Source organism: Ptiloglossa arizonensis, chromosome 10 (genome assembly GCF_051014685.1).
Source record: "Ptiloglossa arizonensis isolate GNS036 chromosome 10, iyPtiAriz1_principal, whole genome shotgun sequence".
Lineage (NCBI taxonomy): Eukaryota > Metazoa > Arthropoda > Insecta > Hymenoptera > Colletidae > Ptiloglossa > Ptiloglossa arizonensis.
This window is the reverse complement of record NC_135057.1, coordinates 17,236,554-17,264,141: the sequence shown is the minus strand read 5'-3', so window position 1 is coordinate 17,264,141 and position 27,588 is coordinate 17,236,554. Positions and strand designations below refer to the sequence as shown.

Sequence of the window (27,588 nt, the reverse complement as noted above, 5' to 3'; positions counted from 1 at the left end):
TTCACGTTCAAGACACATTCCTATTGGCCCGTTCCGTAATTTTCAGAACTTGGAAGAGCAGGTGAACGACCACGAAAAATTCCATCAAGCGCACAACGAGGCGGCCGATTGGGTTCGCCACGCGAAACTGGAACTTCAACAACACTGCGACACCCACGGCGAAAAGGACCGGATCATAGAACGAGAGAACAAGGTCAATCAGATCGTCGCCTCCCTTCCCAAAGGAGAGACCTTGATCTCCAAGGTGATAGAGCTCAGCGACGCCGTGATCTCGAGTACCGGACCGGAAGGTCAAGAGGCTATCAAACAGGACGTGAAGCAGCTGCAAGCCAACTGGAAGTCCCTGCAAGCGCAGTGCCACGAGTCTCGTAAAACCTTGTCCAACTGTATTTCCAGCTGGTCCGAATTCACTGCCGCGTTGGACAGCATGAAGAGGTGGATCGACCACTTCCAGAGGAAGGTGAACGACGAGCAATCGAAAGAGAACAAAACCCCCGAGGACTTGGTGCGCTGCAAAAGCCTCGTGGAGGAAGCTGTCCAGCAAAAGCCAGTCCTCGAGGACCTGAACGACAAATGCGAAGCGTTGTTGGAGATGAGCGCTTGCAGCTGGGCACGCGACAAGACCGTGCAACTGCAATCGGCTTACACGTCCTTGTTGACGGACATGCAAGGCCTGGTCTCGAAGGTGGAGAAAAATTTGTCGGACCACACCGAGTTCCTGAAGGCGAAGAAGGAGATGGAGGATTGGCTGCGCATCGCGCGCGGTTCGGTCCAGGACTGCATGGGCGTTGGTGACGCCGAATGGGCGAAAGACAAATTGGAAACCATTAAGGTGAGTTCCCGTGAACTCGAGACCGTTGAATCTTACCTATTAGTTACCACTGTTCGAAATCGCCTCGGAGATTACGATTCTACGATTTCATTTCCCTCCACAGATCGTCGCAACGCGAATCACCGAGGGTCAACATCTACTGTCCACGTTGCAAACAGCCTTCACCAAAGCGATCGACACGGCGGTGCCGGAGCAACAAGAACAATTGAGATCGGACATGGCCGGACTCCGTTCCAGCTGGGAACAACTGAGCATCGATCTGAACACGGTTCAGGCTCAGCTGAAGTCTCTGTTGAGCCGTTGGGACGATCATACCGAGGCTCACGGGAAATTCGAGCGCTGGCTCGACGAAACCGAGAAGAGCATACAGGAACTACCGGACACCAAGGGAGAATTCGGCGACGTGAAAACGATGCTGGAACGCTACAAACACATCCAAGAGGAAATCCGGGGGAAAAAGACCGAGCTGGACCATCTGCTGGAAGAAGCCGGCCAACTGTCCAAATTGGCGGAGAAGAACAGACCGTTGGACCAAACGAAGGAATTGTCGAAACGCTGGCAAAAGCTGAGCGATCGGGTCGACGAGAGGAAGAAGCTGATCGAGAACGAGATGCAAGAGTACAACGCTTACCACGCAGCTTTGCAAGAGACCGAGAAATGGCTGCTGCAGATATCCTTCCAGCTGATGGCCCACAACTCCCTTTACATCACGAGCAAGGAGCAGACGGTGAATCAAATCAAGCAACACGACGGTCTGCTGGTAGACATCGAGAATTACACGACCGTGTTGGAAGATCTCAAGGTGAAAGGTAACGGACAAATTGCTCGCTACGTGGCCGTGAATCCCGAGATCAAAACCGTCATCGAAACCCAGCTGCAAAACGTGCAAGAGAGCTACCAATCTCTCCTGAACACCGCGTTGCAGATCAAGAAACGATTAGCGGAATCGCTGGTCAAGTTCCAAGAGTACGAGAACACCCTCGAGAGCATCATGAAGAACTTGGACGCCTACGAGCCAGAAATCGCGCAGGAAATGGTAGCGCCTTTGGACACCCTCGCGCGAGCCAAAGAAAGATTCGAGAACGCGCGTACCTTGCACAACAAACTGCAAGCCGAGAAAACGCGACTGGCTTTGGCGGTCGAAGCTTGCGAAGCTGCGGTCGCTTGCGTGTCCAGGCCTGGAAGCCCCCTCGATGCTCCGCCCGTGCAAATCCCAGCGCGGGAAGTCGAGGTGCGGATCAAACTCGAGGACCTCATCGATCAGGTACGTACGAAACAATAATCGTAGTTTGTTCGCGGAGCAACAACTGAAATCGAACGTTCGAATTCCGTCTTACCAGGCACAGGCACACCTGATGAACGTGACGAAGGCTGTCGGCGAGCTGGAGGAACAAACCCGACAGAAGAACGCTCTCCGTGCGTGGATAAATCAGCAACGAGGGCTCTGCGCGGAATGGAAGTCTCGGCCGGCGAAGCTGCGATCCGAGGCGGCCCACGCCGAGCTTCAAGCGATGAACGATCTACTCGGAAACGTCGGGGAGCGTCGCACGCACGCCATGACCGAGCTCTCGATCCACGAGGACGATCGAGACATCGAGGAAGGTCTCGACAAACTCGAGGCGGAGCTCACCGAAGCTATCGCCGGGAAACAGGCTGCCCAGGAGCTGATACAAAAGTACCGATCGCAGGTGCAGAACGTTCAGTCCTGGTTGGACGCTCTCTCGAAGAAAGTCGACGCGATCGAGAAAGGCAACGGGCAAACGATCGGACAGAAGATAGCCAACGCGAAGGAGATCGCCGCCGAGTTCGAATCACAGGGACCCGGTAGATTGAACGAGATGAAGAGTCTGGGCGACCAGGTGATGGACTCTGTGAGCAACTTGGATTCCCAGCAGATAGAGGAGCAGATCAAGTCGGTGGAGAGACGGTACGCCGACACCGCGAAGAAGCTCCAGAGAAAGGCGCAGGTGTTGGACATGACCGCTCAAGGTATCGAGGCGACCCGGCAAGAGATTGACGAGAACCGAGATTGGATACAACAGAAGAAACAACAGGCACTGTTGTCCGCGCCTGTGGGCTACGACACCAAGCTGGCAGAGGAGAGACTACTCGCTCTGAAGGTACTAACGGCGACGAGGTTCGACGAACCTGAAACTCCGTTCGAGTAGATTTTCGTATTTTCGTATTTTCGTATTTTCGTATTTTCAGGCCATGCTGAAAGAAGCCGAAGGGAAACAAATGGTGATCGACACTCTGGAGAAGCGAGTTGGAAACATGCAGAACGAATTGGAGGCGAACGAGCAGCAACAACTCGAAAACGAGACGAAAGCCCTGCGCGGTGAACAGGTCGAGCTCTGCGCCGTCCTCACCGAAGGAATATCGAGCGCAACGGCCGCGGCCGACGCGCGTCGAAAGTTCGAGGGTGAGCTCGAGCGCGCGCGAGCCTGGATCAAGTCCAAGAGCAACAACTTGAAGAAACTGAGCGGCTACCTGCCTCTGAAGGCCGCCAAGGTCGAACAGGACATCGAGCAGCACGGCGAATTGGAAGCCGATATCGATTCTTTCAGCGAGAAAGACCTCAACGACATCTTGAAGCAGGGGAACAATTTACTGAAGGAGTGTAGCGAGGAGGATCGCGCCAGGCTCGAGGGCATTTTGGACGAGCTGAACAACGACTACGTCGAACTGAAGGCCGAAGCGAAGGAGAAACAAGCTGCGTTAGCGGATCTACTTCAAGGCCGGAAAGCGTTCGAGAGCGAAATAGACAAGTGTCGGAGATGGATCAACGAAGCCGAGGTGGCTACTTCTTCGGATCTGCGGTCGTCCAGTATCGACATTTTGCGAGAACAACTCGCCAAGGTACGCGAGTATCAACGATCCTTTCGAAAATTTCATTTCCTTTCGAAAATTTCACAAATATTCTTTCTTTTGCCTTCCATTTTCCAGTACGATCGTCTGAAGAAAGAGGCCAAGGAGTACGCGGACGACATCGAGAAGATAATGCAACAAGGAAAATCCATCCTTCCCACGGTCAGCGACGCTGACAAACTCGAGTTGAACGAACAGCTGCAAAACATGAGAGAAGCCCACGGAAGGGTGGCTGGAATTATAAACGAGAGAGCACTCCTTCTTCGAAAGAGCATCGACGAGGCCGAAGAGTCGTTGGCGCGAGTCGCCGAGGCTGTGCAGTACATGACGGACGTACAGAAAGAGCTTCAGGAGCTGAACAAACCTATCGGGGCTCGCGTCGAAGACGTCGAGGCGATGCTGGACGCTTACGAGAGAATCCTGAACGATCTGAAAGCGAACAAGGCGAAACTGTCGGATCTGGGCTCGGCGAATGTCGCCGATCTTCACGGTGTGTTGACTCAACAAGACGATCTGATAAAGGCCATTGAATCGCAAATAGCGAAACTCCGGCAGTTGCTACTACTGCGGCAACAATTCATCGCCCTGATCAACGAAATCACCACCTTCGTTGCCAAGTACACGGAGATCGTTCGAGACATCGAGACCTCCGGTCTTACCACGGAGGAGAAAATCAAGAGGTACTCGATCGAACGTAATTTTACCTTAGGTTCACGAACGTTTACGAAATTACCGTTTCTCGTCGACAGGTACGACGACGCGATCCTCAAGATCCAAGAGTGCGAGGCTACTCTGGCCAGCGCGACGGACAAAGGTCAGCAAATCGCGGCCGAGGGCTCGACCGCCGATAGAAACAACATCACCGAGCAATTGCAATCCTTGAAGCAGCAACTCCAGGGTCTGAGGCGAGCCGTGGAGACTCAGAGGGAACAACACGAACTGGCTGCGGCGGAACACAAGAGGTTAGCCAACGAACTGGCCGAGATCCTCGACTGGTTGGAGGACAAAGAGAAGGAGGTAAAATCGCGACCCCTCCTGGAAAGGGATCCGGGCAGCGTCGAGGCCGAGCTGCAGAAGCACAAAGAACTCTGCGAAGCTGTCAACGAACACCTCGACCGAATCAAGAATCTAAAGAATTCGATACCCTACGAGGAAGGTATGCCCGGCTCGTTGAAAGAAATGCTCAGCGAGGCGGTGTCCCTGTTGTCCTCTTTGCCGAGGGAAATGGAGGAACGCGGCAATTACTTGGAAAATAACATGAAACTACGGCTGGAGTACGCCGCGCTCACCGACAAGCTTCGCGATTGGGTCCGCGAAGCGGAAATTCGACTCGAAAGCGACAAGGATGGACTCGATTTCGAGAACATTCTCAACGACCTGGAGGAACACAGGGTTCGTAAACCCTGGATCTATATCCACGTACACGCGTGTACGCGTGTACGCGTGTACGCGTAGCTCCGAGAGCAATAAAATCGAATAATCTCGATTTTCCTTTCAGATTTATTTCAGAAGCGAACCGACTATCCGCGAGCTCGTGTCCCAGCAAATCCAGCAGGCGGCCGATAAAATTTGGCCGTCGTTGACCACCTCCGAGCAAGAGGAACTGAGCGCCGAGCAACAGCAGCACACTCAATTGCTGAAGAACACCCTGAATACCGCGAAATCGCAACGCGCCAGACTCGAGCAAGGCGCCGAAACCTGGAGAGATTATACGCAAACGTTGGAACGAGTTCGAGCCGGTATCGTCGTATCGAAATTCACGGACGAGCCTGTCACGACTTTGGCCGGTTTGCAGTTCAACATTGAGAAAATCACGTACGCGCTCAACGACGTCCAGGTACTTGCGCACTTTTTCCTTAGCGAGAAAGATTCTAGAAACGAAGGAAACGATCGAGACACGTCTGTCCATCTTTTCGTTAGCAATTGGAACTGGATCTTCTGAACGAACGCGGTCGCGAGGTCCTTCGTTTGGCGGACGTTAACAATAAGAAGACGATCGAGGCTCAACTGTCCGAGATCACCGCCGAATGGAAAGAGCTGGTGTCCGGCTTGGAAGGTCGCAGAGACGCTCTCGAGGCGCTCTCGAAACACTGGAAAGACTTGAAAGCGCAATGGTCGCTCATCGAAACCCGTGTCAATGCGATCGAAGAGAAGAGCAAGCTCGTGGACACGGTATTGCGCTCCAAGCAACACTTGCTCGACACCATCAAAGCTTTGCGCGTAAGTTCCCCAGCTTTTATACGATCGGTGTCCCCGATGTTCGAACGATGAATTTCTTTTCTAAATTGTTTTCTCGTTACGAGCAGGAGCTGGTGGCAGAAGTTGAGAAATTGAAACCGATGACGGAGGAAGTGAAATCCCTGGTAGGATCCGTTCTGGCGTACCTCGCAGCTTTCACCGAAGCCCCGGCGCACGCGCTCGAACAGCAGCTCAACAATTTGCAGAGTTCCGTCGAATCGTGAGTCGAAACACAACTTTGTCTTCTTTTCGTCGATCGAATTGAAATTCCACCGATCGCGAACTCTCGCCAACGCCGATTTCCTCTCGAAGTCGCGCACGACCATTTTAATCGAATCGCGTTCTTTTCCTTCGAAAGAGGAAACGTTTGCAACCGTTTCCGGTTACTTGGGAAGCCTTCGGCTCCCGTTACGCGGTGAATCTATTATACAATTGTTTTTCTCGACAAACTTTTCGCAAATTTCGTTTCGTCGTTAAATTAATCGCAAATACTCGGTCGTTCGTTTGTTCGTTCTTTCTTTGAAAAGAGAGCACGTTGCGTACGACGAGCGCTCCGCTACCAATCTCGTGAAATTGGTGCGCTTGTGTGCGATTTTGACGCATGTGCATGCGCGTGTTTTTGCTTACGCATATTACCATCCCTTCCGAAGGGAGAGACAATGTCCGCTTCTTCGTCCCATCGCCCTTTTATACGTTTTCTTTCAGAGCATCTTCGCGACGAACCACGAATATCTGTATCTAAATACGTATTATATATTTTCTACGCGTAATTCTATTTTCATTGTTTTCAGCCATCGTCGTCGCGAACTTGCGCGCGTTATTCGTTTCTTTCGATCCGAGGTAAACGCGTCGAGTTACGAAAAGAACTCGCTCAACGGAGGTCTCCGTTGCAAAGTGAAAAAGAAAACGGTCACGCGAAAGAAAGAGAAAACGAGAGAGAGAAAGAGAGAGAGAGAGAGAGAGAAAGGATAAGCGCAAAGTTTCTCGACAGGAGCAGATTCCTTGTCGGTTACGACAGGCATCGATTTAGCATGCATTACGTGTCGTATTGCGTTCCATCATACCCAAATTAGTCCCGTGACGTAATTAGGCCTTGTAAATAGTTGTGCACCGTGTCTCGCGATACTCTGCGTTATAAAATTCATAACCAGAAACGAATCGAAATAAGCTGGCTTTATTGCTCTTGTACGGTAGTCGGTTCTATAAGAGTCTCATGGTCGAAGAAACCGAATCGTGTCAGATGTTGCGACGAATGTATTCTATCGCTACATTTTCTACATTGTCCTTGGAGGTAAACGAGCACCGCGCGTATCTTTTCGCAAAGCACGAGTTACTTGCAACTCAAAAAGTATTTTAGAACTCGATGAAAACAAAAAACGCACCCGCAAAAACGAGTCTGCGAAAGCTTGGCCGTAAATTGAACGTATCGTATCGTATCGTATCGTATCGTACATACGTAGGTACACGCGTACGTAGATACGTACGCGGCTCGCGTTTCCACGAATGCTGTTTGTAAACACCGTTGAAGCATTACGTAACACGTGTAACCCGAATTATTTACGGCGGACGGCAGCGACGGGTCGTTAATCGAGGGACGTTGGACAATCGATGATCCAAGATTCCCCCCGGAGCGGTATCGATTCAACGATCGTGGGCTAATTCCCACCATCTCGTGGACACTAAGCACGCCCACGATTCGGAACTCCCTTTCCATTGGGGTGCATTTCGTTCGACGAATCCGGGGTTCCGTTCGTTGTCGATCGAATTCGCACTAAATATAGATTTGCCGAAGAAAAGTGAGAAGCAGCAGGCGGTAGCGGCGGCGGCACGTTGGCCCGCTTCTGAATTCCATGGCGTAATATCCACGGGCCGTGTACATGCCAGTCACCATTTGTACGCGGCACGGTACACTGGAAATAAAGTATGACGACGAGTTCGCGGCAAGTCGAGACGTCGTCACGCGTTGTTACGAGAATAATCCGCGTGTCCTTTAAGAGCGGTTCGCTCGTTAACGTATCGCGAGAACGAGAACCGTGATAATACCTCGATTCGTGGGACGAGTTTTTTCCAACGGTTTCGCGATATCGTCCAATCGTTATCCCTTCTGTGTCGCGTATCTTGGTGCGAGTGAGCCGTTACCGCGAAAGATTGGAACGTTCCAGAGTGTTCGATAAACTATCGTCAAGTTGTGCAAGAGTTGGAAACACCGGGCTGGGAAGTGCGTGGACGCGATCTGTCGCGTGGTTCGGCATCAACGGGCACGGCATGTCGTTTGGCAGTACGTAACGAACGAAAAGAATTTTTATCGGTGTTTTCGCGTTTATTGGGTTAGTGGGATTGTACGCGGTTATTGGCTTAAATATTATGACGGCCGGAGCCGCCTCTATCACCAATCGATACAGAAGCGGAACGGTGAAACGTGTTTCCATGCACGTGTGCCACACAGCGGTAGCTTCGTTTCGGTGAAACGTATCGTATCGAGTCGAAGAACAAGTTCCGTTCTTGCCGCGAATCGCGAGTGTCGCGAACGACCGTTGACCGTTCATTCGTCGAGGAATTGGTGCGGAAGTGACGGTTGAATTTCCTCGAAAATCGTATCGATCGTAACGCGTCGATTTTCAATCGCTGGAAGAAAACTTTGACGTTCGTGGATCGACTTTGAGTCGTCGTCGAAAATCGACGAGACGCGGACGTCGCAATTTTTCTACATCGATTTTCAATTAACGACGGGAGGACAGTCGGTTAGCGTCGCGCGGTGGCTGCCAACGACGTTGGGGTTGCAAATCCAGCGGTTGTATTTCAACGCTAGGAGAGTTTTATCGCGCACCGGAACGTGATATTTCGATCGCGACGTTCGACGATTACGGAAGAGCGTAAAAATTCCACTCCTCTTTCGCACGGTTGAACCTTTCGTAGGTCGATTTTCAGCCGTCTGCCTAACCCAGACCAAAGTTTTAATCGCGGCACGTAACGTAAGCCTTGTTCCGCGAACCGTCGAGCAACCTATTTAACGCGACTCTTTAACGCGATCCGATCTCGTTTTTACGAAAATACCGCGCGATCGGGGAAAGAATCGGTTGGGGAGGAAAGTAATTCGCGATGCTTCGTAAGTGTCCAGCGGCGGTTCGAAAAAATGAGAACCTTGCCGAACGAGAGGAACGAGCGAATCTGGAGAGCGAAAGGGTAACCGAAAGCTTGTCTGCCGCCGCAACCTTTCGATCCGCATTGTAATCGTATCGAACGGTCTGCCAAGGCAGCCGCGACGGAGAAAAACCGCGATGGCAAAGATCTTCGAGCCAATGAACCCGTGCGTCGAGGTGTTCTCTCGCCGCGAAGAAGACGGGTATTATTCTTAGGAATAGCGCGGCGTGGCGCGGCGTGGCGCGGCGTGGCGCGGCGTGGCGCGGCGTGGCGCGGCGCGGTGCGGCACGGCGCAACGGCGTGCGCCGCTTTTCGACTCTCGTTGATTTTCGTTCCTGGCCGGCTTGGCCAGCGTTTACAGCCTAAACCGCATGCGTCGCGGCGCCTCGCCAAGACGAAAATTCAAAGCTAACGCTATTACGCCCTTCTAATAACGTTTCGAACCGCGAACGCTGCTGTTTAGCTTGATCGTGCCGCGCCATACTGTTGTCCGATTTCCACGGCGAGAACTCCTCTCAGGTTATCGCGAAAAACGAACCGAGCCAAAGGGGGAACAAGAGCGATAAACAAGACCGAGATTAAACGAGATATTCTTCGAATAGGTACGGTCAGCGATAGATTCTATTCGTTTGCCAGCGAGGTTGTTCTATCGAAAAACGGAAAGTTTCTCGAGCTGCCGAGAACGGCAAACGTTTCTACTCGATCGCTGGAGGTGTCATCCGGTGTTCCAAGTGGTCCGAGAGAGTGGTGCTCGTTTTCCAGATACCCGTAGATACCGCTGCTTTTCGCGATCGATCCTTGAAAAAAGTGGACCGCTCGCTCGGTCGGTCGTGTTACGAAAATATCTCAATGTTGCCGGAGCACATTGGATCGAGTCACATGCCCGCATAAGGATTGCATCATGTGGACGGTAGACATCCGCTTCCCGCTACCGGCGGCAGCGATTACCTTCGTTTCGAATATTCGGCTCGTCGGTTCTCGCGGATCGAATTCTTCGAGCATTTCGATAACGGGTATCCTCTTACGCCGAGGATCGACACATTTCGCAAAAGTGATCGACGAGGAACGATCGCACCGCGATACGCGACGTCTCGTAAACGTCGCTCGCGTCTCGAGTGTATCGCACCGGTAATCCGGTGATTGCGACTCGCGTTAAACACGATTCGTTCGTAGCACCGATGATGTCATCGCGCGAAAAGAAACCAGTGCCGCGTAGGAAACGTGACATTGACAACGCGAACCTTCCTTGTACTTTGAAATCGCGCTGCATCCGGTCGAAAGTAGCAACGCACGTGATAGAGAAAAATTCTTAATCGTCCACGTTCGCGATCGATCGGAATCGATCTTGCGACCTTACCGGCGACTCGAGACTTTGTATCGGAGCGGTGATAGCGAAGCCGTTACGTATCTACGAGCGAGCGATCGAAATCGCGAGATTAAAGCTGACGTCATTGTTGTCCGACCGGAAACACTACGAAAATACGGTGCGCGTAATGCAAATGCAAACGCGAACGCGAACGCGAACGACGAGACGGTTCGTTGCGACATTCCTCGTGGTACGCTATACCTATAGCGGTGATGTTGTCATCTTTATGAAAACACTTGGCAATACGCTCCGGCGAAACATTCTTCGATCCTCTCGGCCACGACGAGACGAGGGGAAACAACGACCGGTAGAGATACTCGACGATCGATCTTTTCGCAAACTAAATCCAGAAAATAGAACGGTTCCGAAACGAATCGAATCGAATAATACCGATAAACGATAAAAATAGACCGGCCACCATCGACCGTAGCGAAAAAATAATTTTCGTTCGAACAACTTCTCCTCGAAACGCACACACGCGCATTTCGTTCGTCTACTTTTAGCCAAAACGTCCTCCGCTCTTGGCTGGAGCGAAGCCAACCAGCGAACTACGGGCGAACCAGCGACACGCATTTCCGATTCTAAATTTGTCGCACCTCTGACTCGAATAATTCCTTAAGGCCGGTCGATCGATTCGAGATATTCTCTCTCTCTCTCTCCCTCCCTCCCTCTCTTCCTCTCTCCGACCAGTTATCTATCTCTCTCCCTTTTTCTCTTTCTCTTCGGCAACCTTTGCCCTACACTCGCCGCAACGATGATCGCGGGCTGGCACGCATTATTGGAGACCGTTCGCACAGGAAATATGCCGAAATCTATTTTTACCCCCTCGTCGTCGCGCCGTACCAAAGTACGCTGCTTAGGGGGCAATTCGTTTTCCGCTGGTAAGGTAGCGGGTCGGGTTTGCTAACCGCGACGTTGGTATTCCGAAAATCTGTAATCTTTCGCAAGCACCCCGATCGGATCGAATTTGTTCCAGAAGGCCGTCGTTGGGCGTTGTTTCGAGTTTTTAACGGCCCCGGTTTACGAGCACGATTCGAAAATTTGCGACCAAGTAGGGAACGAGCAGGGACCGTGGAAAAAGTTCGTTCGGTTTTCGTACGTTTCGAAATCTTGACGAGTCGACGACGTTCGGCTTCCTTGAAACTCGATTGTTCCAACCCGATTGTTGTTACGAATGCGATCCATCGAGAAACCGAACGATTTCTCGGCGTTGTCGGTGTTCGAATCGTTCGTTGTCCGACGGAGAATCGAGCGAACGACGTCTTCCTAGAGTCCGATCGAGTTTCGAATAGACGCGTGTACATACGTAGATCGAAATACCGTCGCGAACGAGACCAATCCTCCGGTGATCCTTGCAGGCTCGTCGACGCTCTGTGGACGAAATCCAAGAAGGCGGACGAAGACTTGGAGGCGTTCGAAAACACCGAACGTGAAATCGAGGAGTTGAGGAAGCGTCTGAACGAGGCGCGCGAGCGCGCCTCGAACCTCTACGTGTTCGGCCCGGACCAGGACGCGACCGAGGAGGAGTTGGACGAGCTACGTTCGGCCGTCGAGGGTCTTCTCGACACCGCCAAGAACTTCTCAGGAAGCACTAAGGCGCGGTACCAAGCTAGCCAGCAGCTGGTCCCGAGCGATCTTGCCCAACACCTGACGGCCCTAGAGCTCTGCGCGGAGGCGACTGGGCAGGTCATGGAGGAAAAACAGAGGGAACAGAAACGGGCGCGAACCGTCAGATCGGATTATCTCACCGACCTCGACGAAGTTCAAGCCTGGATACGTCAGGCCGAGCTGAAGGTGCAGGACAGATCGATCGAGCCTGGCCCTCTGAAGGAGCAGCTGAAACAAGTGCAGGACGAGCTGGGCGCGATCACCGACAAGCTCGAACAACTGACGAGAAACGGACGTACCATTGCCGAGAACACGAGGGACGAGACCGAGAAACAACTGATCGAGAGCACCGTGCACAACGTCACCGAACAGCTGAACCAGGTGAGGAGTTGGCTGGACGAGAGGAAGCAAGTGGTGGCCGATACCATCGACGCCTGGCAGAGATTCTTGACGTTGTACGAGGCCGTGAAGGCGTGGACCGAGGAGAAGAGACAGTTCCTAGTCGAGCCGTTGAAGCTCGGCAGTCTCGCGCAAGCCAGACAGAGGCTGCACGAGTATTCGGTACGTGGAGAACGCGGAGACGATCGTCGAATACGCGGTCGGAGGATTTTCTCTCGGTACTTGGGCGGAGATGGAGGAACGTGGCTCGAATAAGCGTCGTTTCGCGATGCGATACCACCGTCTCTACGGATCGAGAAACAATCGAGCTTCCAACGACCGACCGACTTGCTTCGAAAGCGAAACACGTTCCTCCGTCTATCCGTCGAACGAACGGAGAGAATAGATCTCGTTACACTCGTCGCTAATCGGAGAACCCGTTACCGCGTCGCGTTCCAGACAGCCGCGAAGAGCTGCAAGCAGATGAACAAGAATCTCAGCGACATGGGGAAAGAACTCGAGAGTATCGGTCAGGTTTGCAGCGTGGGCGACTTGCCTGAAAAGCTGCTCGAGGCGGAGGAGGGCAAGGTTCAGGTGGAGGGTCAACTGTTGGAAAGGGTTGGTCTCGATATCGTTTACCGTCGAATAGCTGAGATCGCGCGCGCGCGCGCGCGCGTAACATCTACAGAGTTCGAACTTGTTCCTTTCAGAACGCTCTGCTGCAAGAAACCAGCGAGGAATGGGAGCAATGCGAGAGAAAGATGAAGGAGGTGAAAACGTGGATCGAGAAGGCGAGACAGAGCCTCGAATCGCCGCAGAGCAAAAAGAAACCGTTGCGCGATCAACACATCGTACGGGAGAAAATGCTCAGCGACGTCGCGATACAGAAAACGAAAATCGGTATATCGATGGAGAAGCTTCAGGTTCACTTCCGGTCCGGGATCGGCGGGGACAGTCGAATCGGCGAGACGGTAGACGAACTACTGACCGAGTTGGACGGTCTTCATAACACCGTGAAAGAGCAGACGACGTCGCTAGAGGCTTGTTTGGCCCAAATCGATCAATATCAACAGGTTAGGACGAATTACGTAGCTCGTCGACGACGAAGCGTGTCCCGCTCGAGTTTCTTATCGTTGCCAGTGGGTTTCGTCCTTTCGTCCTTCGATCTTCGTAGAGCTGTATTCTTTTGAAAGACGATTGCCGATCGAAACGCCTCGGCTCTTGCCGCGCGGTTCCGCGACATCGAAGCGAAACCGTACCTTTCGGCAATCGTTTCTACGCTTTCGAAAAGGATACGGCTGAGACACGTCTGTTTGTTATTTTAGGAGATACAACATTTGAGGCAGCAGATCGTACAGGTGGAGCAGCAACTGAGAACGGTACTCAGCCCGACTTACCTCTCCAGCGACAAGGAGAAGGCTTTGCAGGAGCAACAGGTAGGTTCGCCTTGATCCCACCTTTTCTCACCTGCACAAGTGCGCTAAAGCAGCAAGTTGATTGTTTGCATTTGCTCGATACCAACTAAAGGCCACCACCAGGATATCGCGTGTATTCTATACCCCTTTCGAGTCACGTTCTTCCGAAAGGCGTACGTTTTTTCGAATCACTCTCTTCGTGCTTCTTCTCCGTAATATTAACGTTCGAAGTGACTAACGATTAACCGTCGAGCGAGCCACATTAACCGTTAACTACGCGCAGAGTAGCTCTGGCCAAACTCGAGAATCGTATCGGTTTACGAGGAAACGCGGATTGCCTCGTAGCCAGCGAACTAACCGATAAAACCGTCGTAACACACTAATTGGAAAGATTGTCCTACAACTGGAAACATTTTGATAATACATTTTGAGGACACGTCTTTTATCGGGAGACAGAGGTCGAAGTAATATTTATTTAAATCATTGTTCGCCTCAAGGTGTTTCCTTTTAGTTTCGATCGAACCTGCGTGTCCCGATCCTACTTTAAATCCTCGTTGCTTACGTTTCGCATCCCCTTTACCACCGAAGCTTTCCGATTCACCGCAAACCGCTCGACGACCCCGAGCTTCGATCGATCGCTCCGATATTTCGATTCTAACCAAAGATAAATCGAACTCGCGATAAGAAAATAATTTCATTTCGCGAGAGAACGCCGATCGCTAACCTCCCCCTCTTATCCGTCCCTTTCGTACATAACTCGCTATTTATTTTCGCTGCCCGAAACATCCGAAAACTCCTCGAGTCTTTTTAAACGAAAATTTACGCTTTTCGCCATTTGGATCGGAATCGATCGTTCTTTTGCACAAATGGCGATCGAACGAGCACGTTGTCATTGTGGTGGTACATCCGTTACGCGGTGCTGGTTGGTATCACGCTCTAACTAAGGTTTTCACTTTTTCCGTTTCTTTACATTGTACGAGACCAATCTCTCAACCATCTCACTCTCACGCACGTCCTGGTTTCAGTCTTTCTTAGAATTTAGTTTTTCTTTTCTTTCCATTCTTTTCCACTTTATAATTTAACGACACCTGTATGTGTTGTTGTTCCAAAAGAGGATTACTTGATTTTGCTTGTTTTTGTGTAATTCACGTGTTCGTTATTTTCTTTTTTCTTTATCTCGCCGTCTCACACCGTCGTCTCGTATATCACGCGCGTTACACGACGAGAACGACGATTTTCACAAGAGAGACAACGTTTATGCGAAGAAAGTAGTAGTCGCACAAAGTACAATTGCATACATGTCTACATGTATGTACGAACAGCAACTGTTTCGGCACTGTCTCCTCTGTCGCCTACACACCTATCTACATACCACCGTACAGGGTAGAGGGGTAGAGAGAGAGAGAGAGAGAGAGAGAGAGAGAGATTTTTACTTGTGTTCTGTGTGTTGTTTCTCTTTCTTTCTCTCTGTCTGTCTTTCGTTATGCACACATATCACACACACACAAAACACACACGTTCACAGTACACGCAGCACAATTTCCACGAAAGGCTTGATTTGTCTCGAGTTTTCGATCGTTACGAGTAGCTCGGCCACGCGATTAGCGAGTGTTCGTTCGTTCGTTCGTTCGTTCGTTGGTCGGATCCGAAACAGAGAGACACGTGTTTATACATACTATGTACGCAAGAAAATCAAGTGACCTCCAGACGCGCTTGGAGACTTGTGCGCAAACACAACGCGCACAAGCCAAAGGCTATTGAAAAGACTCGTCCGATGCGTTTAACATTTTTCGTTGTTTGTGTTTCTGTTCTTGTTGTGTTTGATTTTTTTTTTTCTCTCAATTCATTCGCATCGGTTATTTGACTTACGAAATTTTGTTTGCCGCACCCTTTACCACCCATCGTCCCTCCGACAATCGATCCCGAATGCTCCCGTTACCGTTCACTTTCGTTCACTTTACGTTTCGTCTCGACTCATCGTTTTCTCGATCGGTTTGTCATCGTCGTCGTCGTCTTTTGGTGTCCTCGTTGGTTTCTCCATCTCATCCTCCTTGGATCTCTGTCTCTCCGGGTCTCGTCGAAAAATCGATCTACGCGTGACGTGCCCGGCTCGGCTGGACTCGGCCCGACCCGGCTCGGCTCGGCTCGGCTCGGCTCGGCTCGGCTCGGCTCGACTCGGCTCGACGCGACACGACTCGGCTCGCGTTGTCCGTCTTTTCTCGCTGGCTCGACGCGCGTCGTTGTCCACGGCCTCGCGACAGATTTGCCGGGAGAAGATCAAATCGTTGCAAAGCAGGATCCAGTCGCGCACGGAGAGATCGAAGATTCTCGCGCAACGCGGCACACCCGACCTGGAACCGTTGGATCCGTGACAGTAGCCGGTGGATGGAGACAAGATCGAATCCACGTCGTCGTTCCCTCGCGTTGTTTCTTTTGCGGGCCTTATCCGCGCGAACGAGGACAACCTCGACCCCAAGGAGACGACCTACCGCGTTCCTCGGGCGCGACACGATTGTCCTCGTTCCACGGATGGGAGCCAATCGTCGTTTTTAATACCTCGACGTACCTTTTTTAGCGAACTTTATATACACGTATAACCGTACACTGTATCGAGCAAATTGTCCTACACGCGATACGAGCGGATCACCTCGTGTACGCCTAAACCGCTACATTGTCTAAGAGTTAACAGAGAATAAAGAACCCTCTTTGTCGCAAACACCCGGCGAACGAGCAAAGAGAAGGAAATATTAAGTAAAATGGTAACGGTGTTGAGTTGTTTTCTTCGCGAGCCACGTCCACCGCTGATCGTAACGTTAATCTAGCATACACGCATACTAAAACTCTAAAGATTAATTTATCCAACAACGCGACCTACAACTACTATCCCCTGAACTTTCTCGTTCCTCGTTAACAACTTCTGCCGAATCGACTCCCTCCTAGCCAAACAAAACTATAAACAAACAATTAAAGAGACTCCCAGAAAATTCACGTATGTGTATTCCATTGTTGTGCCTTGGCTGTTCCTCCGTGGCGGATTAAGCAGAGCCTGCAGCAAAGGATGGACGAATGGAGGCAGCGCGCGAAGACACTGCTGGATCAGATTTACGCCGTGGACCCGTGCTATGTACAGAGCAACGAGTGCAGGCTGATCGGTCAGATCTCGTACGCGGACATCACGGCCGGTCGTACCAGTCCGAGCTCGAGGGGTTCTAGTCCGTTCAGAAACCCGCGGGACGAGGCTGCCTCGTCCTCGCCGCTCGCGATTCAGGTGCCGAGGCCTGTCGCGCAGACCTCCGTTCAGAAACCGATCGTCGAGCGAGCGCGCGACGATTCCGCCAATCGAACCGCGAGGTCGGAGACAGCCAGCAACGTGGAACGACCGACGAAGATCGAGGCTCCGGGTGAACTGGAGGAACTCGAACCGAGGGCGCAGCCTCGACGCGCGGCCAAGGTCGACGCGGTGGACGCCGTGGACGCGGTGGACGCAACGGACGCGGTGGACGCAACGGACGCGGTGGACGCGGTGGACGCGGTGGACGCGGTAGACTCTACGCCCCGCGTCTACAGAGCTCGCTCGAGGAGAGCCGCTTCCGCGTTGTCCAGGAAGGACAAAGAAGACTCCCTCGAGACCGCGTCCTCCGCCTCCTCCGCGGATACGAGCAACCTTCCGGAGAGTCCTCGATCCGTCACGGAACGAAAAAAGGAATCACCGCTCGCTCTGAAGAACATGTTGGCACCTCGGGAAGAGAGGAGGGGAAGGTCGGCCAGTCCCATATGGATTCCTGGATCCACCTCCTACGCCGACATTCTTCGCGGGCAGGCGAACGCTTCGCGAAGTCCTTCGCTGGAGGGAAGCAAGACAGCCCACTCACCGTTGGCGAACAAGGAGACGGTCACCCTCGATCCGGTCTCCTGCGCACCGGAGAAGGAGAAACTCCCCCTCGAGAACGATACGGAACAAACCTCCGGCGAACACCAGCCCGAACTTCCACCCGATACCGTGAAACCTGCCGAGGAGGCTCCGGAGACGGATTCGAGCTGGGTCGCAGACTCCGTCGAGGACTACGATCTCTTGAACGAAAAGAGTTACGAGAACGTACCCGGGCCGCAACAAGTTTCCGAAGTTTACAATTACGTGCATCCACAGATGCCGGAACTGGTGGGTTTCATCGGGACCCAGATCGCCTATCCGGTCAGTTCGTACGTCTACGTGCCGAGCGCACCGGCTCGGCAGATCGCTCTACCTCGTTACGACGGACAGATGGCTTTCTCCGCGGAGCAGCAGTACGTTGCCCAGCCCGGTTATCTTCCGGAAACGGAGCTCTATCGGCAGAATCGAGCGGAGAAACCACCCCAGAGACAACAACATCAATCGCGGTTCAAGAATCCTACACCGCCGAGTAATCCAACCTCGAACGCGGACGAGAAATCGAGTATCTCCGGTCAAGCACCGCCGATCGTCGAAGCTCGACCCGCTGTTCGGTCCGAACCGGTCGAAGCTCCCGAAACCGACGAGAATCCGATCGACCCGGAGACGCGTCAACCTGCTCCGACTACGGAGCCAACGACGCTCAAGCCGAAACTACAGACCGAGAGCAAAGCGTTCTCCTACGCTCAAATCTTGTCGCAGGGATTGAATCCTCGCGGGCCGTCGACGACCGGTAACTCTTGTTCCTCCACGGGGTCCAATTCGACGTCGAAACAAACGAAGGAACGGTCTCGTTCACCGGCGAACTCGACCGCGTCCTCGACGCACGAGCCGACACCGCCGCAAGAAGCGACACGGACGCGAGAATCCTCGATACCCAAACAGGAAGAGACCAAGCGAGAAGATTCCGCCTGGGACACTACCAAGAAACGAGAGACCAGAAAAACCGAGAGACAGGAAACATCGAAATCGAGAAACGCCGAGAAGAAAGCTCGAAAAAGATCCGAACGGTCGAAGGAAAGTCCTCAAAAGGATAGAGGACAGGCTAACCCGTCGAAAGGCCAAATTTCGCTGGCGAAACCGGTGGTCGATCCTGCCAAGGAGCCCGGTGAAACGAAGCCTCGAAACGAAACGAGGGACAACCTTCGGAAGGAAGAGCAGCCCGATCGGGCCGATGCTCGACGAGAGAAGGAAACGGCCCTACGACAAGAGAAACCGGCCGAACTTGCACAAGGAAACCCACCGCAGGAGAAGAAACGGAAAGGAAAGAAGAAGAAAACGGACAAGTTGGTCGACGACGAGATCGAGAAAGCTCTGAAGGAGATCGAAGATATGGACAAGCAAAAGTCGAGAAATCAAAAGGACAAGTCGAAGGAACAGATCAAATCGAGCAAAGATGGTCCCAACGCGACGCAGGAACAGAGACCGAAAGAGGAAGGCGAAAAGAAGAGCGCAAAGTCTAACGAGAAGAGGAAACCGAGCAAACCCAAACTAGAGTCGAAGCCCAAAGATGGAGCGACGATCGCCGATACTACGGAGGCTCGACCCACCGCGAAAGAACAGATTAAATCGAGAGACGAAGCGAAAGGAAGGAAGGAAGATAGGGTGGATTCCGAGAAGAAGAGTGGCAAGGGTGTCGGTAAAACCGATATCAAGGAAAAGAAATCGAAAACTCAGCTCGAGAGGATCGTTTCGAGCAAGCCCGAAGAACCAAGGATCGATCCCGCGAGCGAAACGATCCCGGAGAAACTAGATGCGAAGGAAGAGAAACCGCAAAAGGAATCGACCGCCTCGAGGAAGAAACAGAAAACCGTTAAAGAACAACAGAACGCGACGAAAGAGAAATCTCGCAAAGATGCCGTGAAGCCGACGAAAGTTGAAAACGGTTCGGTAGAAACGAAGAAGTGCATCGGTACGTCTACCGATGCTCCGTCGAAGGTAGAAGTCAAGCCCGAACCAGACGGTAAAGAATCCCTAACTGAGAACGCCGAAAGCGCGCAACAAACGAAAAAACGAGAACACAAGTCACCGAAGAAGGACGAACCGTCCGAACGAGTACACGAATCGAAGGATAAACTGGAAACCGAATCCGATGAAAAGCCCGACCCTAAAGTTATCGAGCCGGTAAAGTCCAAAGAACAGGATGTTTCGAAGAATATCGCGACGAAGGAAAATCCAAAAAAGAAGAGTAAAAAGGTGAAACAACCGAACGAGCAAGACGGCTCGAAAGAACAGACACCGAAGAAATCGAATCAGCGAAAAGATTTTCGAGAGAAGACAGCGAAGCAATCGAAACAGCTAGAAACGGTATCGACGGAAAACGTTGAAACCGAAAAGAACGCAGAAACAACCGAAGATGGTAAGCCAGTACGAAACGATGAAACGAAACGGGAACTAGAAACGAATATCGATATCGAAGAGGAACAAAAGGCCGTGATCGGTGCATTGGAACGTGCGATAGAATCCGCGATAAACGCGAGTAACATCGTCGAGACGAAAGTACTCGAAGAATCCGTAAAAGCAGAGATAACGGACCAAGAAATTGCAACGGGGGAACTGGTAACGATCGAAGAGAAACAGGATACAGCTACCGAAAAGAAACCGGACGCTTCCGAGATACGTGTGGACAAAATCGACGTTACACCCGAGGAAACGAAAGCGAATACTACGGATCGAGAGGAAGGCTCGATCGTTTCCGATGATAGCGTTCGAAATGAGATCGAGGTAATTCGAAATCAAGAGAACCCTAACGAAAATATTGCCCGTTTATCGGGTAAAAGCGATCTTCTCCGTGTGGTTGTGAAACCGGCGACCGAAGAAACGGTTCCCGACGTAAAGCCCGCCAAAGATATCGCCACACCGGCCGAGCTTGCCGAAACCGATATCGCAATTGATCTTATTACCGAGGAATCTAAAGAAAATGTGTCAAATCTTGGCCAAGTTCCGCAAAAGCCTGATGAGGAAACGAAAGCAAAAGCATCCGAGAACGAAGAATCCGAACGGAAGAATCGACCCCTTGGAACATCGTCCGAGGTTAAGAAACCGAGCAAGTCCAAGGACAACATTGAAACCGAAAAGATCGCTACAACCTCTATCGTTCGATCGAAAGAAGAATCGAAAATCAGTCAGCCAGGTACACCGAAACTGGATAAGAAAAAGAAGAAGAAGAAGAAACTCGAGAACAAAGTCGAGGAACGTGATATTTCTTCGACCGAATCCACCGAAGTAACGTCCGTAGCGAAACCGAACGAAGACACAGCCGTGATCGATGTTTCCGACAAGATAGCGACCGAAACGGCAGAGGTGACGTCCACCGGGGAGGAAGATTGTAAAAAAGAAACTTCGAAACGTCCGGTATCCGTAAAAGAATCGCCCAAAGATGTACCATCGATATCGAAGAACGATACTCCGACCGTAGAAACTAAAGGTGATTCTATCGAGAAGGAACCGAAAGGATCGTTCGACGAGTCGGAATTAAATGTATCGATCGGCGCGGAAACACCGAAGAAAGAAGAAAAAGAAGAAATCGCTCGGTCGAATACCACGGATTCGGATTCGTTGGTCGAGGAATCGTCTTCCACGGCAACAGGCAAGGCATTGATCATCGAAAAGATGGTGACCACCGTGACGACTACCACCAGCATTCCCGGGTCCATCGAAGTGAAACCACCCAATGTCAAATCCGTAAAATCCGTAGAAATCTTAGAAAGCATCCCCTTACCCAAGATCGTAGGCTCCAAACCGACCGAACTAATCACCCTGCGTCCCGAAACAGTAGAAGCTAGTCTAACCACCAGATATGCTAGGGTATCGGATGATTCAGCCGTTGGTATCCCTCCGAAAGCGTCGTTAGACACGTTCGATTCCGATTACGCGACATACGTGGACAGTCTCACCGACGATGGTCGGCCAGTTCTATTTGGTAGCGTTCAGGATAGGAGGAGAGGTCGTTTCGGGACACCGTTGTCACCTAAATTGAGCGAAAGCTCGAAAGACGAGCGAGAATTCGATGTCGCGGCGATAGAACAAGGGTCCGATCCAAAGGTTTCGCGAACTAAATCGAAAGAAATCGATGTCAAGGCGAACGAGAGTAGGCAACTTTCCAAAGAAGAAATTACAGTTTCCGATCGGAACGAAGGCGATGTCGAGGCAACGATACAGATCGAAAGATCCGACGATGTCGCGGAAGCGGTAGATACAGGCACCTTGATGTCGGTAGGTGAAAATAGTGAGAAAGTGGAACAACTTATCGTTGCGTCGCCTTCCACGGTTAAAGACTCGATTCCGGAAGAAGAGACGAAGGTAACTGTAATCGAAGGACAGACGTCCGATGTTGTAAGCCGACCGAAAACTTCCCCGAAACTCGATGGTTCTGAATCGAAAAGAAAAGACAAAGCGGCTTCGTACTGTTTCGAAGATTTGGTTAAACCCTATTGGTTAAATTATCATTCGTATACCGAAGCGGAGAGCAATTTCCATCGACGTTTTAAAATGGTCGAGCTGGTGCAGGAAAACTTACCTGCTTCTGTACCACCAAGATCAACGAGTATCGAAAGAATTGTGCTAGAATCGGTCATGAGAAAACCCGATCGAGAAATACAAGCTGAAGAAGAGACGAACCGATCCGAAGCAGAATGCAGAAAACGTGCGCTTATTACCGAATTTGCGAAATATCCAATTAGTACGTTTTACGAGTTAGAATCTCAGTGGGTGAAATCTAAACTGGCCACGGAGAAAAAGGTCGAAAGATCTGTTCCTTTGGAAGAACCGAAAACGACGAGTCTCGTCGAAATTGAGAGCGAAACTGTGCAAGCGCAGCAAGAGAGGAAACAGAGTACAAAATCGGAAACATCGGAGAGAAGTGAAGAAGCGTTCGAGGCAACCGAAGTGAATCGTCGGAAATCATCGGAAACCGACATCGACGAACATACGACGAAAGATGAGTCGCCGGAAAAGGTTTCGGAAAACGAAATAATGCAAGATGTCGCTACCGATTTCCTCTCAAACCTGGTAAATCAAGAGGAGACCGGAGCTGAAGAAATAAAAACATTGCAAACTACTTCTGCATCGATTCCGTCTCCTATTGATGCTAATATGGACGAGGAGCTTCGTACAGCCACGACGGAGAAACAACTCGCGTTAGAACAGAAACCGAAAATCGAAGAGGAAAATCTAGTCGATGAGAAACAGACTGAATGCGAGGAACTTCGAACAACGACGAAAGAGACGGAACTTACGGTAGAACGGAAAGAAAATATTCCAGAGGAAAACCTAGTCGACGAAGAACAATCCCAAGAAACAAAACTTGAGACGGAGATGACTTTTGCGGTAGAAGAAGAAATACGAAAAAGTGGAGTAGAAACTCCGATTTTAACAGAAACGAAATTCGAAGGAGAGGAAGTCGTTGATAAAACTGTTTCTAAAAAAGAAAAGACGTCTCGAGTAACCGAAAAGGAAGACGCAGAAACACCAACGAAAGAGGAGAAATTAAACACGGAAACGTCCACTGTTACAAACGAAACGAAAACGACTGAAACGTTGGTAAATGATAAAACGTCGGAAGCCAAGATGAGCCAGGAGAAGGCATCGAAAACTATGGACGCAGGACCACCTCGGTCTCCGATAAAGGAGATCAAGGTCGACGAATCCAGTTCGAAGGAAGATACAAAATCTTCGATTAAAAAGTCGGAAAAGCAAAAGCAATCGGCGAAAGACAAGTTCGAAGTTAAAACGAAATCTCCCATGGTGGATAAAGAATCGAAGGAACGCACCGATAAAGTGGAAGCCGGTTCTCCAGAGTCGAAGAAGAAACGCGATGGAAAATCTAAGAAAGGAAACGAACTCGTAGCACCGATCGCTTCGAACGAACAAACCTCGAAGATAGAAATTAAACAAGAAGCTCCAACCGAGGCTTCCGTACTGGAAAACAAAAGAGAGGATTCTCGGACAAGAATAAAAAATACTCCCGAAGAAGACGTACGATCGCCGGCATCTGCCAAATCTTGGGCATCGGTGGTTGGCGCAAAAGGGCCAGCGGAGGTATCCATTATTCCTACGGAAAATGTACAAGGTGCGAAAGCGGCTGATACGACCGATACACGTCGAGAGTCACCGATCGAAACATCGACGGTCGAAAAGCTGGTGCAACAAGCAGGAAAAAGTACCACGGAAGAGTTCCAAAGCCCGTCGGTGCAACAAAAACCAACGAAACGTCAAAAGAAGAAAGATGCGAAACAAGAGAAAAGCGGTACGGAATTAAAAATATCTCCCACCGAGACCGAATCGGAAAACGAGAAAGTAAAAAGTCTTCCCGAAAAGATCGAAGACTCGTTGGAAACAGCTACCAGGGAATGCAACAACAAATCGTACGCACAAGTTACAGCTTCGAATCGTGCGACTCCCCCGCAAGCTATGCCACTTGTATCGGAAGCGACGACCGCCGTTCAAGAAACGAAAGAGGAAATTGTTACGATCGAGGACACTTCGGGTAACGTAGCCGTCGAATCGACCGCTGAGAAGGGAGCCACCCTTCGAGTGGAGTTATCTTCTTGGGTAGAAGAAATCGAAAGAGAAGTTCAGGAGGAACTCGATTCGATATCTTCCGCTCTGAACGAAACGAACGTTGAAACGCCGGCTGCCGTCGAACCGACAGACTCTCTTCCGACCTCGAGCATCGAGAAAGAGCGAATCGCTTCCGAATCGCTGTCTCTTCCTCGAGTACAGATTCGCGTGGAAGAAGCTCCGGAACCGATACCGATCGAGAATCTGGTCCAAGTCGACGATCAAGGATTCGTGGAATACGTGAATCGACGAGAGCTACGATCCAGACGATCGAGATCGCGATCTCGAAGTGTCGGACGAGGGGAAGCGCATTCGTCGATGGAAACGACCACGAAAGAATCCAGGAATAAAGAAAAATCGAAAACAGGTGACGTCGATACCGATCAGGAAACTAAAAAGAACGCGGCGCAAGCTTCCGTTGCAGAAACGCGACGAGCCGAAGAGGGGCTACGGACTGTCATATCCGAGAGTGTAGAACCGGATAAAGTAATTGAAGTCGAAGAGAAAAAGAAAGCTCCGGTACAAATGAAATTGGAAACGAAGGAGCCACCCAAGAGTGGCTCGAAGAGAAACAAAAAGTCGAAAAAAGGAAAGTCTGGTAAGGAGCAAGCTACGGAACAAGACGAAAGTAAAGAGCACACGATACAGGCGAATATCGTTCAAACGTTACCGACAGAAAATTTCCAATGCGTAAGAGAAGAAAAGATGACACCGGACGAGAGAACCGAACCGAAGGATGCGCTGCTACCAGAAATTGAGAAAGTTAAAAACGAAATCGAAGCAGTTGGAAATTCCGACCAAGATAAAATTGATTCTACCTCCGAAGAAAAAGTAAAACCGTCGCAGGTGAACGAAGAGAGTGCGAAAGCGTCGGAATTGAGCGAAGAAACGGTAATAGCATCGAAATTAGGAGAAGGAGAAACAGAATTATCAAAGTTTGACGAAGAGAAAATAGAAGCATCGAAATTGAACGACGAAAAAGCAGAACCACCGAAATTGAGCGAAGAAAACGTAGAACCATCGGGATTGGACGAAGAAAAAGTAAAACCATCGGAGTTGAGCGAAGAAAAATTAGAAGCACCAAAATCGAGCAAAGAAATGGTAAAAGTAGGAAAATCGAGGAAAGAAAAAATAGAAGCGATAAACTTAACCGAAGAAAAGGTACAAGTATCGAAAATAAACGACGAAACATTCGAAACGTCAAAATCGGCCGAAGAAAATGTAAAAACATTGAAGTTAACGAAAAATGAAGCAGAACAACCCACGAAGCAGGAAAAACCTGCACCTAACGCGAAAGAGAAATCGAAACGTAAGAATAGACAGGTAAAGAAAACTAAACACGAAGAACCGGAGACTGGAGATTCGACAGTTGCCGGCAAAGACATTGCTCCGTCGAAGAATGAAAGTATTACGACTTCGAGCACAGATTCTCCCGCTACGGTGGTCCAAGGATTTTCGAAAGAAACGATCGATCGAGAGAAAAGCGAAAATGTACTTGAAAAGAAATTACAGGCGGATAGCGAACCGGAAAATTTAGAGGTTCGAGAAGTACGCGTACCTGAATGTAAAGAGGACGAGAAAGAAGCGAAAGATGTTATTCGAATCGAGGATACTACCGCGGACGTAATTAAAGAGAACGTTAACCTTGATCGTCGAATCGAGGTCGAAGAAGAGGTAAAGAAAATGTCCGTTATAGAAGAAAAAGCAGTCACGGATACGCGAGAAAATGAAAATGTTCTCGAAGGGTCTCCGAAAGAAGAAATAGTCGAAGAAGATAAAGATGGGACCGAAAAGCTCGAGGGCAAAGGTCGGGAAGAAACGAGCGAACAGCATCGAAAGAACGAAACGGACGAAGCGGATAAAGCTTCCGAGGAACTCGAAGGAAGTGAGATTGCTGCGCGCGATGCGAAAGCCGAAGAAAACGTTCACCCTCCGAAAGACTTAACGCGTAAGAACAACGACGAAATAATGCAGACAACAGAAGAGATCGAAGAATCGCCGATCGTAAAAGAACTCGAAACTATAATCCAAGATGGAACGGACGAAGCGTCCGAAGTAAACGCACCGATAGATTTATCGACGGACGAAATCGAAAAGTTGCCCATAAGGTTGGACTCGATCGAGACCCAGCTACAAACGGAGGAAGAATTTGAGAAATGCATATCGGCCGAGCCCGAAATAGAAACCGCTGATATCGTGATCGAACCAGCGAAACCAAAAGTACAGTTCTTCATAGCGGACGAAATCTTGGTTTTGAGTCCCGAAAAGAAGAAACCCGTACAGACTCCTCTGATCTTACAGACCGCGCCGGAACAAAGCAAATCGAGATTCCTCTCCCTCGACAGCGGTTTCTGGCCGGATAAACACCCCTATCACGAGGCCGAACGCTACCTATTCGAAAATTTGGCCAATTACGCGAAAGGCAAGTCTTCCCGCGATGTTAAACGCGACTCGAACGACCCGGGCGACTCTGGCGGTGATCGTGACGGTAATTTAAACGGTCGCGGCGGAAACGGTGGTCCCCTGAACTCGTTCGTCATGGGTGGGCCTCACACGGAACGTCTGATCGCCGACCTCCCCGGAGGCATAGGTAGCTGGAGCGATTACAGCACTTACTTGTCGAGCGAACACGAACAGCGAACGGATCGGTTATCGGAACTCGTTCGAGAAGAGATCGTCGAGACTCCGGTGTCGGATACCCTTCCCAGCGACCTGCCTTCTTCCGAAAGATCCTTCGTCCGTTTCGAGCTCGATCGAACCGATTCCAAACGCGACGAATCCTCGTCGGGGCAAACGGCTGCGCAATCGCTCGAATCTACTTCGAGTTTGGATCGGGAGAGTACGCGTTCGACCGATCGATCCTGCAGTCGTTCGCCACTCCGGTCCGGGTCTTCGATTCGTGAACAGGTAGACGAATCCACTTGTTCCGATCCACGTGACCCCTCCTCGACACCACCGAGCATTTCCCGCCACAATCCAGATCCCAAGGAACATTTAGGTAGAGAAAGAGGATCGATGCAACGACGGACTCCAAATGTGGAGACGGAGAGAGAGACGGGGATAGCTGAAGATGAGCCCGAAAAGAGGATACGACGGATCAAGGTGCGATCACGTTACAACCAGCGCTCGAATCTTTACGCAGTCGAGCTTGAACGAGTTCGCTGGCCAGCTCTGTTGTGCAGGATTGTGTGTATGCGTACGTACACGGCCGGGACGATCGCACGCACTCACGCACCCACGTTGCCGATTTAAA

General features: G+C 50.8%; 1 protein-coding gene across 1 annotated transcript in view; it reads left to right on the top strand.

Moving 5' to 3' along the window:
* Window positions 1-27,588, top strand: part of Msp300 (Muscle-specific protein 300 kDa) — an 87,185-nt gene that overhangs the window by 30,011 nt on the left and 29,586 nt on the right. Inside the window, 14 exon segments of the mRNA XM_076322366.1 lie at window positions 47-832; window positions 936-2,105; window positions 2,107-2,952; window positions 3,041-3,691; window positions 3,779-4,380; window positions 4,450-5,092; window positions 5,199-5,537; window positions 5,621-5,920; window positions 6,007-6,158; window positions 11,804-12,614; window positions 12,891-13,049; window positions 13,142-13,504; window positions 13,757-13,867; window positions 16,890-27,437. Of these exon segments, the coding sequence (XP_076178481.1) occupies window positions 47-832; window positions 936-2,105; window positions 2,107-2,952; window positions 3,041-3,691; window positions 3,779-4,380; window positions 4,450-5,092; window positions 5,199-5,537; window positions 5,621-5,920; window positions 6,007-6,158; window positions 11,804-12,614; window positions 12,891-13,049; window positions 13,142-13,504; window positions 13,757-13,867; window positions 16,890-27,437 (17,481 nt within the window).